Source organism: Drosophila teissieri, chromosome 2L (genome assembly GCF_016746235.2).
Source record: "Drosophila teissieri strain GT53w chromosome 2L, Prin_Dtei_1.1, whole genome shotgun sequence".
Classification (NCBI taxonomy): Eukaryota; Metazoa; Arthropoda; class Insecta; order Diptera; family Drosophilidae; genus Drosophila; species Drosophila teissieri.
In genome coordinates this window covers 10,439,386-10,452,328 of record NC_053029.1, presented here as the reverse complement: position 1 = coordinate 10,452,328, position 12,943 = coordinate 10,439,386, and the positions used below count along the sequence as shown (strand labels likewise).

At 42.7% G+C, this 12,943-nt stretch overlaps 1 protein-coding gene across 6 annotated transcripts in view; it reads right to left on the bottom strand.

Annotated features, from left to right (window-relative positions):
• The window catches only part of LOC122626332 (acetylcholine receptor subunit alpha-type acr-16), a 74,351-nt gene extending 71,674 nt beyond the window's left edge, over nucleotides 1-2,677 (bottom strand). For 5 of the 6 annotated variants that reach the window (XM_043806544.1, XM_043806543.1, XM_043806545.1 and 2 more), the window contains exon 1: nucleotides 2,575-2,641. In XM_043806544.1, coding sequence (XP_043662479.1) covers nucleotides 2,575-2,641 — 67 coding nt within the window. Of the gene's footprint in view, nucleotides 1-2,574 lie in introns of all 6 variants that reach the window. The other variant, XM_043806548.1, reaches the window with a different exon arrangement.
• Nucleotides 2,678-12,943: the final 10,266 nt, after the last annotated feature.

Genomic DNA, 12,943 nt, shown 5'->3' with positions numbered 1-12,943 from the left:
GAAAATATTTGTCTTTGGCCGAACAATCTCGAGTCGCAATCCCCGCACAGCGGACTGTAAACTGCCGTCTTCATTAGTCTCTGTCGGAGTATCTCAAACGAAGTCGGGAATGTGGGCAGTGGGTGTTGGGCGATGGGAGATGAAAAGTGGGTGGTGGGTGGACAAATAAAGCGCAGATAGCGCAAAAGTCAAAGATACTTTCCACCAACATTCCCGCCGATGCTTAAGTAATAACTTTTCGGCGCAAAGAAGACAATGGCCCTTCAAAAGGAACCCGAGCACAACAGTGCGGAAAATGGATGAGGTTGCAGGAGGTCGGCGACGAGTTTCATCCGATGCAACAGGAAGCAATCAAGCTGCAATCAATAAAGCTCCATCAATTGGGATGTCTTTGCAATAACGTAATATAATGTTAATTTGAAATATTTTGTATATTTCACCTGGGCTTAAAAGAGCTCATGTGGCTGGAAAATTGTTCTTATCGTCAGCAAACTAAAAGCTACTCAAGTGTTAAAGCTCCATAATTGAAGGGAAAATACAAGTTTTTGTTGATGAACTTTACCATCGTTTTGCCATTATTTGAGCCTATGTGCTTCAAACAGATGTTGAGATTATAATGGCACGTTTCAATTTACTAATGAAACCCAAACTGGGTAGATTAATGGACTAATGATAGAACGATCTGAAACCCCCATCAAATATCCGAATTTCAACTTCAAATTCAAGCAACCAAACAGCAAAATGGTAACACAGAAAGTGAAGAGCTTCGAGAAACTCGAAAATTTGGAAAACAAGTCCATTAGAAATGGAGTTTTTTGTGCTGGGTGTACGCCAGTTCTTCAGACATAGATGTGAACTTAATTCAGTGCATTCAGAACGCCGTGGCAGTTGTGGCAGCTGTGGCAGCTGTGGAGCACTTGACGCAAACAACGTGAATTGAGTTGAATCGCGACGACCCGAGCCGCACGATGTTATTTTTGTCAAAAGGGGCACATGAGACTTCATCGGACCTAGGAGCCAAAGAGTAGAAAAAGAAAAACAAAAAAACCAAGAACTTCTCAACTCTCGATGCAACTTAAAAAAAGCCAGATATTGTGTATAACGTTTGTGGGTGGGGGGGAAGCGGGCGAGGGGCTTTGTTTTCCCAGCTCTGCACTCTTTTCGTGTGTATTTTCCAGCGAGTGCTCGAGTGACTCCGGGGAAAAGATGGTGGATTTCAAGTGCGGCCTCCTGGGGGCTCCTCTGCATAACAATTCTATTTTTTTTCTACTTTTCTACTTGAATATTTGTCTCTTTGCTGCTCCCCACCCGACTCCCTCCTACTCACCACCCACACTCCAAACGCGCCACGTCTGATTCTTTGTTTTTCCAACTTTTTTCCCGCTTTTCTGGCAATTGCAGAGCTCAGCGAGCAGTGAAAACTAAAAATATGGCCAAGTTTGGCTCAGGGCGATCTCCATGTGAATTTATGGTCCGCTGCCTGGGAATTTCCCGCATGTACGGCATACACACAGATACGGCATCCTATACACCCAGTCACCCACTCACCCACCCATCCGACATAATAGATATAACCATGGCTCTAGCTGAGTGTTTCTTTGAGAAGGAGGTAGGTGGTAGATGGTAGGTGGTAGATGGTAGATGGTTGGCTTTTACTTTTACATTCCGCTGCCATTTCTTGGCCTGCGTAAAGCGCCGTGAAAACGCTCGCAAGGAAATTGAAAAATCGGATGCGGAATTGAATAATGTGTCGGATGGGCAAATGGGTGAATGGGCGAATGGGCGCCATTCAGTTTGCAAGGCCGCGCAGTGTCACCTTGCCACAAGATTTATGCGCGGTGTGGTAAAGTGGAAAGTGGAAGGCGGTCGGTCGATGGAGTAGAGTCGAGAGGATTTCGCATTTGAAATTGATAGTGCGACATGAGTGGGATTTGTTCGAGTTTCGCCGCTCTCAGCGAAAAGCGAAAAAATCTCGAGCACTTGTTAACGCAAATGTTAGTCTGTGGTAAGGAGAGACGCTCAACAACTGCCAGAGTCAACAGTATAAATGGGGCAATAAGTTTGTGAGACCGGGGATAAGTTCTGACCCTTCACATTATGGGCACTTGAGGTTGAATTTCAAATTTATTGGGCGAGGCAATGCAGCACAAACAAATTTTTTATATTAATTATAGTTAAAAATATATGGAACGATTTTACAAAGTATAAAGTATGCATTAAATGTCTAAATATTTCCAGGTTTTCTCTATCTACATAGATCCCAATTAGGTTAATAAAAGGAAATGTTTTCTTTATGCTGGCTAAGTATAAGAAACTGCAAAGGTTTCCTTTTTTTAAGACCCTTTGCCCCTTGAGCTTAAACCAAGTTTAACCGCTTGCTTTAATATTTACAATTATTTAATTAGTGCCCACCTAAGCAAACCGGGGCCAAAAAGGGAAAGTTGTTGGCCAAGGTAAATGGCGCTGGAAGACAAACAAAGACGGCACCCAGATTCCCGATGTAAAGGGAAGGGAAGGGAAGGGACGATGGAGCCCGAGCCTGAGCTTCGTGAATAGTTGTCTTGGAGCACTCACCTTTAATTATCGCCAGAAAGATCAACAGGACAAACAGCGACAGCGACGCTGGCAGCGGGGAGTCCATGTCCTTGGTTTGTTTGTTTCGCGTGGCTCTCGGGTTGAATGGCTACCGCCCCGCCCCAGCTGCTCCTTCTGCTGCTTCTGCTCCTGCTCCTGGTCCTGGTCCTGGTCCTCCCGTTTTCCGTTCCCGATGCGCCGCCTCCTTTCACAGCGGTCCTTGCTGCGGTTGAGCTGCCTTGAAGTGGTTGGCTGTCCCCGCCTCGTCACCTTGGCTAAATAGTTGGCCAGCGCTCCTGCGCCCGGTGCTTCCAACTGGCGATGATTAGCACAATGAATGAACAGGAGACAATGCGCCGCCGTGTGGGTCAGAGTTCAACAATGGGCGATGATGCAGTCTCCCTGCACTCCGTACTCCGTACTCCTGCCCACACCTGCTCAGTGCAATGCAGTTATCATGGAATGCTTAAGCAATTTCTCCCAAGAAACTAGAATCTCTCAATGCTATTAGTTTTTTGTTTTTGGAGGAAGCGCCTTTGATTATTATTTTATTCTGGTATTTTTCGAGCAAATATTTGGCACGCGTTTGCCGTCGACTTTCTTTGGATTTTGCTGCGGTTGTGGTTGTGGCTGTGCTTCCTCTTCCACTCTGGTTCCGCGTTGCAGATTTAATTTCCGGTCTTCGCCTGGTCACAGATATTTTTGCAGAATTTTGTTTTTCCGTCGCTTTTATTTGACTAATTCTCTTTCGCTTGCTCTTCGGTTTTCGGTTTTCCCTCTGCGTGTTTCCTTTCGAAATAATTTACATAATTTGCACTTTTTTCTGGGTCGCTTATATGGTTTTCATTTTCTATTTGAGTTTGTTATTTTGTTGTTTTTTTTTTTTTGGATTTTGAGAAACCTTAGGTAGCAGTTGTTGTTTATTTTCTGGTTGATTTTATGTTTGTTGTTGATCCTTATATTTTGTAGTACAGCTTAGTATCGTTGTTTCGTTCAGTTGTAAGATGTTAGCTGTAGGAAAAAATAAATTTATTTAAAAAGGAGTTTTACTTATTATAAATAAATAAATACGATAGTGTTGAATTACATTTTATGAAAATTTTCTCTCTTGCCTAAAATTATAATTTAGTTAATTCCGTTTTCCTTCAATCCCAAGTGCTAAGTCCCCTTTCAATTGATGAAGATACCTCTTTTCTCATTTAACGCGATTTGCGTTAACCCCCCTTGGACGTAATCTATTCTGCTTTTGAGGTTTCCCTATACACACAATCCTGGCTCAGTTGGGTCCTTTGATATCAGATCCCTTGCCACAACTTAGCGAAGCGAACTGCTTACCGCAAAGCAAAGGACCTCAAAGGACATATACCTGAAAATCGGACTGAAACACTGAAAAAATGGCTACAAAAAGCTTAGCTGAGCTAATGTTTAATTAAAAAAATATATACTGTGGCACTCATTAGGGGTTTTTCTAACCCATTTCCACTGTGTGAACTGTGGGACGAGGTGCAGCTGCTCCGTCACTTCGGAGACCTCCGATAACCCCGCCAAAAACCAACAAAACCACTAAACCACCCATTGCGAGCCCAGCCATTGATTAGTTTTTGTTTTCGGTCAACAAACTTGAGTAAATTAAAACAATGAATTTGCGTAAAAACGCGAGTCGAACAAAAACAACAAGAAGGGAAAAACCGAAGCAGAAAAATAACAAAAGCAGGCGATGCGCAAATTAAAACACTGGCTACTGGCTTTCGCGGCGCGGATGGCAAGGGTACAGTGGGTGGTGGGGGGATGTATCGAAGGGCGGGCTGGTGGGGGGCGTGGCCGGGCATTGGGCCGAGAAATGCAGTAATTGAAATACATGCGGCGATGGCGGCATCGAGGCTGCGTGTGGCATGAGCTGCTATGCCGCGATGCCGCGAAAAATAAATGAGAACGCAGATTTACTGCATCACATTATACCCCTTAGGGCAGCTTTTAATTACATAATTGGTAAGCTATATTATAAATAAATATACAATGTAGAAATAATGTTTAAAGTTTAGCTCCGTCTATTTAAACAATGAGAGTTATCATAGTTTTGGGCATAGTTTGGGCTACCTTAATGAGCAAAAGTGATTGATATAAAAACTAGAAAGTATTTCTCATCATGAAAGTTAAAATTTACTAAAGACAAGACTTAGATCACATTTATTTTATAGACCCAAAAACTATTCTATGCACCCGTTACATACTGCGCCAGGAACACAGGACACCCTTGCTGTCCTTAACTACTGGGTGCGAAAATCGCAGCATGCTTTCAGGCGCCGGCCATCAGTGCCGTAGAAAGCCACAATAATTTACACGTGCTCGATGGTCGCAGAGGGAGAGGGAGTGGAGGTGGCGGGGGATGCGTGAGAGCTGGCTGGGATGCCGTAGAAACCGCATCATCTGGGATAAACTAAGTCCCGGGGTTCGGAAGGTTGAAAAGGGCATTAATTATGATGGAAAATTAAAATATTCAACTTATTTGATTCCCCCAGCGGAGCTGAAGTCAAGATGGAGCCCGGCCCCAAAACAAGGCAAGTGTTCCAGTGTTCCAGGACACTCCACCCCTCACGTTCTATGTCTTTGTCTATGGCAGCGTCAGCTGTTTGTGTAATTAGAGGTTTTATGAGTTATGTTCGTGTGCGTGAGCGTGAGCGTGAGAGACCAGGGTTGAGGTGAATAAATGCTGGGGCGCTGAGGGTCCTTCGTCCTTGTCGCGGTTAATTAATTTCAAGTTTAGTTTCAGCCCGCTCCCATTTGCCGTTTGTGCGCGGTTTTTGGCACAAAGCTGGCAGGTAAAAAGTTTCAAAGTCAATTTAATGCTTCGCCAATGATGAGAGGCAGTCGCCGTCGTGCACAATGAGCCCTGAAATTGAAGGAGTAAGTCCTGCTCGGAAAACCTCCTCCTCCTCCTCCTCCTCCGTGTACTAGTCACCCCATTTGCCGATAAAGCTGTTGCAGCCACATAGGCGCGACAAAAATCGAGGTAAAACAAACCAAAAAAAAAAGAAAAAAAGTGGAATCTGGCTTTGGTTGCGGCTCCCTTGTGGATGGGAGCTTTGCACATGTGGTGGCTGCATTTTTTAGCACACTCCACAAGGCCTCAAATTACCTACTGGCCCCGATGTGTGCCACAAGTGCCTCACTATATCCGCTTTGAGGTTTCAACTTTTTGCGGTCGTTGGTTCATAATTGAACCCTTTGGTGGCCACACACAAACACACACACACCCACACACTTGTTCGCGTGGCAGGATATTGCTGCACAAATTTGCTTTAGCCCGCTGCAAATTATGCTCAAGGGAATCCACTTAGTGGCTTAGTTGCCAGGGATTAAAACAATGTAAGCCCTAATACACACGTGAAAAATTTTAGCCTTTCCCTTTACATCTCTAGGAACCTATAAATACAATGAATAAACCAAAAGTATAAGAGCTGCAGCTTTAATTTATTTATTTTCACTATTTAAATGGGCAGATTTTCACACCAAATCAAAAAGCCGTTTTCGAGCAATATCTTTGCCATTTTGCTCCGTGCTGGAACTCAAACTTTGATTGACTGCGTAATATTCGTTCAGCAGGCTAATCAAGCGACTAAGTGCGACTCAAAAGCCAATCAAAGTAAAACTGCATGGAAAATGAGCTTTCAGCATAGAGTTTAGAGTGTTTTCGATTTTGGAACGCTGACTGACAAGCTGCCAGAGTGACAGACTGACGCACTCAGACGCCGCTGTTCATTCATTCATTCATTCAGTTGCTAACATGGCGATAAGCGTACACATTCAATACGCACGCACACCAACTCCCACTGTGAGCACACTGCACACACACACCCACACACCCACAAGTGCGCTCTCGTATGGACGCTGCAAATATTGCCATTGAGCGAGCGTCAAAAGTCATTTCGACAAAATACTGCTGCATACTTTGGGGCGCTGCTTTGCGAGTGAGGTTATTGGCGCCTCTTCTCCCTTTCGAGAGCGCATTTCGCTGAAGTGGGCGGGGGGGTGCAGCCGGGTGGAGTCAAGGCTTTTGTTAGCACAAAGCCAAAACAACAAGTGCTATATAATTACAACAAAAAAACAACAACAGCCACACAACATCTACAACACAAGCAACAAGGGAAATGCAAAAGTGCATTGAAGAGAAAACTGCCGAACGGAAAGAAGCTTATTTATTGTTTTGGAGCTGCCAAATGGACTCGTGAGTGCTCACGAAGCTGAAGCTATAATAAGATTGCTCCACATCTGGATTCATCGGGTTAATTATTGAAACGGTGTGTGACAGAAACGTGAGGCATTCTATTTTAGGCTGCGTTTGGCATTTTTAAATTTAAGAGAATTATAATGACATTCCAATAAAACTGTTCTAGTTCCCATTTAGCACGTTCTTTTTAGGAATTATTTTTCTAAAAATAAGTCAAATCAGATTCAAAGAAGGCTTAAAACGCTGCCTAAGTCGTGACCTTTGCACCCGAAAGCAAAGCCACGATCCCATCCCCAGCCGCCTGTTGCCCCGCAACTGGGTCAGACATCGCATCGGTAATGAGACTGCCAATACCGCCGATGGATATGGTGATGTTGATGGTGGTGATGGTGAGCAGATGAGCGGATGAGGATGACAACTACTGCGAGGAGCGGTGGAATGGAGATGCCGATGATGGCGGCGAGGATGAGAATGATGTGCAGCTGACATTATAAACAATTTCGCAGCCATTGGCGCAGTTTAATTAAAACGGCGACCAAAAATATTCAACTATAATCTATTGCAGGCAGATAAGAGCGAGAGAAACGGAGAACGAGGCGGAGAAGCGAGTTAATTTCATGGCGCAAAAAGGAAATGGCACAGCAAACAAAGGCAAAGACAATGGCCACGGCCAGGAAAACCGAACCGAGTCTGCCACGATATGGGAGGCGGACAAGGGGGTTCGAGCGGCGAGGGGCCACTGAGACAGAAATTAAATTGGAAATGTTGTACTTCGTGCAGCAGACAGGCTAAAAGGAAATACACCAAAGGCATCCTGCAAATGCAAAACAAAAAACGTGGGCGGTGGGCCCTCGAATGGGTGAGTGTGGGTGTGTCTACTCTATCTGTGTGCGTGTGTCTGTGAATGTCTCTCTGTCTGTATCTGTGCATCTGTGTGGGTAGGGGCAACAACAAGTGGCCAGGACACGGCAAGCGGAAGCTGTTGCTGCAGGATGCAGGACCCTGTGCTATTATACAAATGGAGGCGGCCTCTTATAAGTTGGAAATTGTCTCAGATTTAACAGGAAGAAAAACGAGGCAAAAAATAAGCATCAGCAAGGCGGCAGTGGCAAAGGGAGGGGGAGAGAAAAAGACCATACACGAATGAGGGCTCATGAATTTTCCCGGAAACGACGGACAAATGCCCTCGAAACGAGATCCCGTTGAGAGAAATTTAATAAACAATAATTCTGCATGCAAATCCGCACTTCTATCCATGGTAAATAAAGCTGCAGCAAAGCCAAAAGTGTAAATATAAATCCGAATCCCATTCCAAAGTCGCATCTGTAGCTGGCCAAGTTCTCTGCAAACTTGTTTAAGTTTAGGTGCACGGAGTGCACTATCTTTCAAAGCGACAGACAAGACAATGTGAGATGGGCGATGGAAGTGCAACTGCAGAGCTGGAGGTCCTGGGAAGCCAAGGGACACCACATCCCACAGCATCCTGGAAAAAGGAGCCGCAGCAAAGAAGGGCGAAGGCTCCGTAGTAGAGGCAACATTATTTAGGTTTAATCAGCAAAGCAGATTTGCATACGACAGTTTGGCTGCAATGAAATAAACCAACTGGAATTCAAAGGAGCCAGAGATATCCCAGGGATATCCAGAGCATTGGACTGAAAGCGGAAAATACATCAAACAAATGAGGGGGTAGTATGGAAAACCATTATAAGCCCCTGACAACTGGGGAAATGGACTTTTCAGCCAAAATGTCACTTGGCCAGCAAATCCTGTTTGAAATCCACGAATTAACAGCAGGATGCAAGTCGATGGAGTCCTCTAAAATACGTCATTTTCACATAGAAAAACAGCACTGCCATTATAATTTAAGGGTACAACTCGTTGAATTTTTAATTGATGCTGAGCCAGCGAATTACAAATTCGTAACTTCCCCTCAACGCAAATTTGTTCATCATCCACGTTTTTCAGCGGTGCCAATTTTCCGTTCCCGTCGCGAATTAAAATCAAATTAAGCAACTTTTGGCACTGCACTACGACAGAACCAGAAAAATACAGAATGTGTAGCCTTTTAAGGCTACAAAATGCATCGTGTTCCGCTTGCCATCAAAAAAAAGTTGTTGACACGAGAAAAAAAGAAGTAAGTAAAACACATTTTTTGGCCAGCAACGTGTGTGGCAGCAATTTAACAAAACGGGTAAAAAGCGTCAGTCAAATGCAGCAATGATGGTAAGAAATGCGCCAAAAAAAAGCCTTTTTATACCCATGCTGTAATTCTACTTTCCGTTACAGGGAAAATTGCTTTCGGTGATTTTTATTGGATTTTCGTGTGTAATATGAAATTCATAACAAGCAACTACGAATGGTCAGCATCAGTCCCAGAAGGCAGACTAAATTGAAGGAGGACAGACAGTCAGTCGACTCCAATTGCATCGGCGACGATTTCCACTTTTTCATCCTGCTGCCTTGATGCTATTTTAAATTTTCCAGCTAGTTTACTCTTTTTCACTCTTTTTAGTTCCGACAACGCTGAGCTCGACACTATTTGATTGCCGGCCGACCGAGGCGTCACTCAAGTTGCAAGTTTTTCCATTTCCCTAACTAATCTTGGACAACAGGGAATATTGGCAACATAAAGCCATGCGTATACGTAATATTTCATATAAAAAAAAAGACTTTTTAGATAACAAACTGCATGTTTTAGTTTTTTAAATGAAAATTTAGATACAATCTTTGACTTTTAATTAAAAATTATAAATAAAGTCCGTTTTCCCAACAATCAGCAAATTCTAATCAAATTGCTTAGGCAGCAGCAATTTACATTCGGTAAATTTTGCGAATAAATATTTCAGGCACCCGATTCGTAATCCCTATCCAGTTTTGTACCTTCTTTCAGAAAATGAACTTAATTGAATTTAGTTGCCATTTACACCACTCTTCTTAACCTTCTAAAAATCCCACACTATCACTTTTTCTTTGGCGCTTCATCCTGCTTGTATCCTAGCAATTATTCTTGCTCCACACTTTTTCCATGCAGACGGATGTTTTTCCAGCAAGAGTATTCCCTATTGGCTCTGAATCAATTCTAAACGGATCAAGTCCTTCCCTTTTTTTTATCTCTGTACATATACTTTATACGAGCATCTATGAGCATTTGCGAGTTAGCACAACTTGTCTGTTGCAAAAATTGTGTGGAAAAATAAATTTCAGCATTTGCTAATTCGTTGAATTTATTGTCCGTTTCATTCCTTTCCATTTCATTGCGATTCGCTTCGCCCAAAAATTGTACCCATTCACCCAGTTCTACTTACCCAGCAATTTTGTCGAAATGAAGCTTGAAGTTGCTGCTGTCTAAGAAGTTGCTGCTGTGTTGCGGATGTTGCTGCTGCGGATGTTGCTGCTGCGGATGTTGTTGGTCTTCTGGTTGATTTTGTTGCTGCTGCTGGTAGAGTTGTTGCTGACTTGTGCAGTGGTCGTTGTTGCTGCAGCTGCAAACAATCGGCGACCTTTTCGCTTTTACAATGGAACAAACACAACAAAATTGTTGATGAATGTTCCATAATTAATATGCCAAATTGTATTGAACTCGTTCTCTTCGTTCGCCTTCGAGTGGTGTTTGATTTGATTCTTCTTTTTTAAGGCTTATTGTTTAGGATTATTAGAGTGATTTAAGTTGATTTGCTTTAGTTGGATGCATTTAGTTAGTGGCATTTAAGTTGGGACAGTTGTTGCAGTGCTGGTTGCAGTTGTTATTGCTGATGAGTTGATGGCAGTTGCGAGATTGATGATGGAATTGCTTGATTGCTTGCTTGCCAGACTGATTGAAGTATTGAATCTGGGTTTTTGGATTGGAATTTAGCTGGCATGTTTGCTGCATCGTCTCATTCGCTCAGCAGATGCAACGATACTGATTCGGATACAGATACAGGTGCGGATGCGAATGCGAATGCGATTGCGATTGCGGATACGGGTGCGGATGCAGAAACATGGATGCGAGAGTAGAGATTCAGATGAGTTTGGTTTCGATTTAGCATAATGCGTTAATTAAAGCCACTGCTTTTTTATTTTAATTTTCCGTTTTTAATAGTTATGAACACATTGTTGCTGCTGTTATTTGTTTTGGCTTTTCCTCGTGCTTTTTAATTTGCATTCATTTATTTTTGTTTAACATTTTCTGAGTGTTTTTTGTTTTTTGTTTAATATTTGCATATTGCCTTTATGTGGTGAGTATAACGAAAAAACTTTTATTTAAATTGGATTTTTATCTGTATGGCAGGTCAGAAAGAGATAGAAAAGAGCAAGAGAGGGAGAGAGAAAGAGAGCGAAAGAGAGTGAAGTGAATATTTAAGTACTTAAATGTTTATCGATATTAACTATGAGGTGTATATGTATTATCGTTTAATTTGCCGCAAGTCAATCAATCTGCCGCTTTTCCACTTTGCCCTCAAGAATGCCGATTATTGAATGCCCACTATTTTGATTGATTTTCCGCCAAATTCCCAAGCACAATAGACAACTTAATCAGAATACGCAATGTAATCAGCTTATTAAGGGATTGGCTATCCATTTCGAATACAATTGTATCTTCTCGTTGCCTGTTGCATGAGACTCAAATAGGAACTTTGGCTCCAAATACAGAGACTTAAGCATTTTTGTCGTTTTGCCAATAAAAATTAAATTCAATACCAAGTGACCCCAGTCATGGCACCCAGAACAATCATGGCGCGGCACTTCCTGATATGACCACCATTGCGATTCATAAGACATCATCCCATTCCATTGCAAACGCCCATCACGTGCCACAATTTACGGTCAAAGTTTCGAGGGTCGCAACACTCGCAAAACTGTTGCGACTGCCAACTAAACATTAGTTTAATGTGAGTGTCTTCCTGCCAGTGCCTCCTGCTCCACAGGACCTCCTCAGTGCCATCGCAGGACCTCCTGCAGACCCCTTCGATAACTATAAGTACTGGTGTTTGGATGGCCGAGCGCACAAAGTTTGACAAAAGTCACTTAAAGCCGCCGCAGCAGCCATTTCGAATATCCGTTATGAGAACACAGGGCAAACTAAAAAAATGTAATAAAGGAGAAAAAAATGAAAAGAAGACAACTAAAATAAAATGAAATGGAGATGGGGATGGGGAAACTCGGTAAGAAATATATAGAAGAGTTCCAACTGAAGCTACTCGAATGAGGAGAGCCCCTTGAGTGAGTTGCCAGGCAAAAGTTTGTTTTCTTTTGTACTTTTGCCATAAATCAAATAGTTATCGATGACCAGAAAATTAGATAACTTTAGATTCTATGAAAAATATTTAACCTTAACTTGTTATTTAATTTGTATATTAAGTGCTTAAATTAAAGCGAATGCAGAATTTACTTTATAGTTATAGGCAAAAGAATATATAAAGTGCATAAAATGTTCGTTAAAAAATCCTTCTTATTTTTTAAACATTAAAATAAATAAGTAAAATGAAAGCTTTAAAAACAATTTCGAGCCTTTGGTCCCATCGAATATTTCGTAATTCTCCAACTTCGCAAAAAATTGACCCCTAATCCCTTTTAAGCGCTCTCACTTCCTTCACTGCTCGGTACACCTCAGAGCTCCGAATCGTTCTCGGCGAGTTCCATCAACTTAATCTACCCAAATAATACCCTGGGGACGGGGGCCTGGTAAAAATGATAAAAAGAGTTGAGCCACTGACCAAGAGACACCGAAAAAGAAGCAACAACGGCAGCCGAAAAAAAACACCCAGTCACTCAGCTAGTTGGGCCTTTGTTGTTGCTTGTCCTGTCGCTCTTGGTGTTGTTGTTGTTGCTGCTTGCCTGTTGTTGGTAGACAACGTTGTTATTTATGACAATTTCATTGTCTTGTCCACTTGCTGCCCTTTTTATTTCCGTCTTTGCCTTTTGCTTATTTACTACCATCCATACCAATACACAGCCAAACAGCCGTGCACACCGACACACAGGAAGCTCACACAGACAGGGGAGTGGGTGAGATGGCAAGAGGGGGAGCGGGAGTTAGAGAGAGCGAGCTGGCTTTTGTGTAGCATACTTTTGTGCGCGCGGCGTTATCAAACGTTTTCCGCGCTGTTACTCTAGGAATCGGTGTATTTTTCTTCCTTTTTTTTGTGCTAGGACATCTTT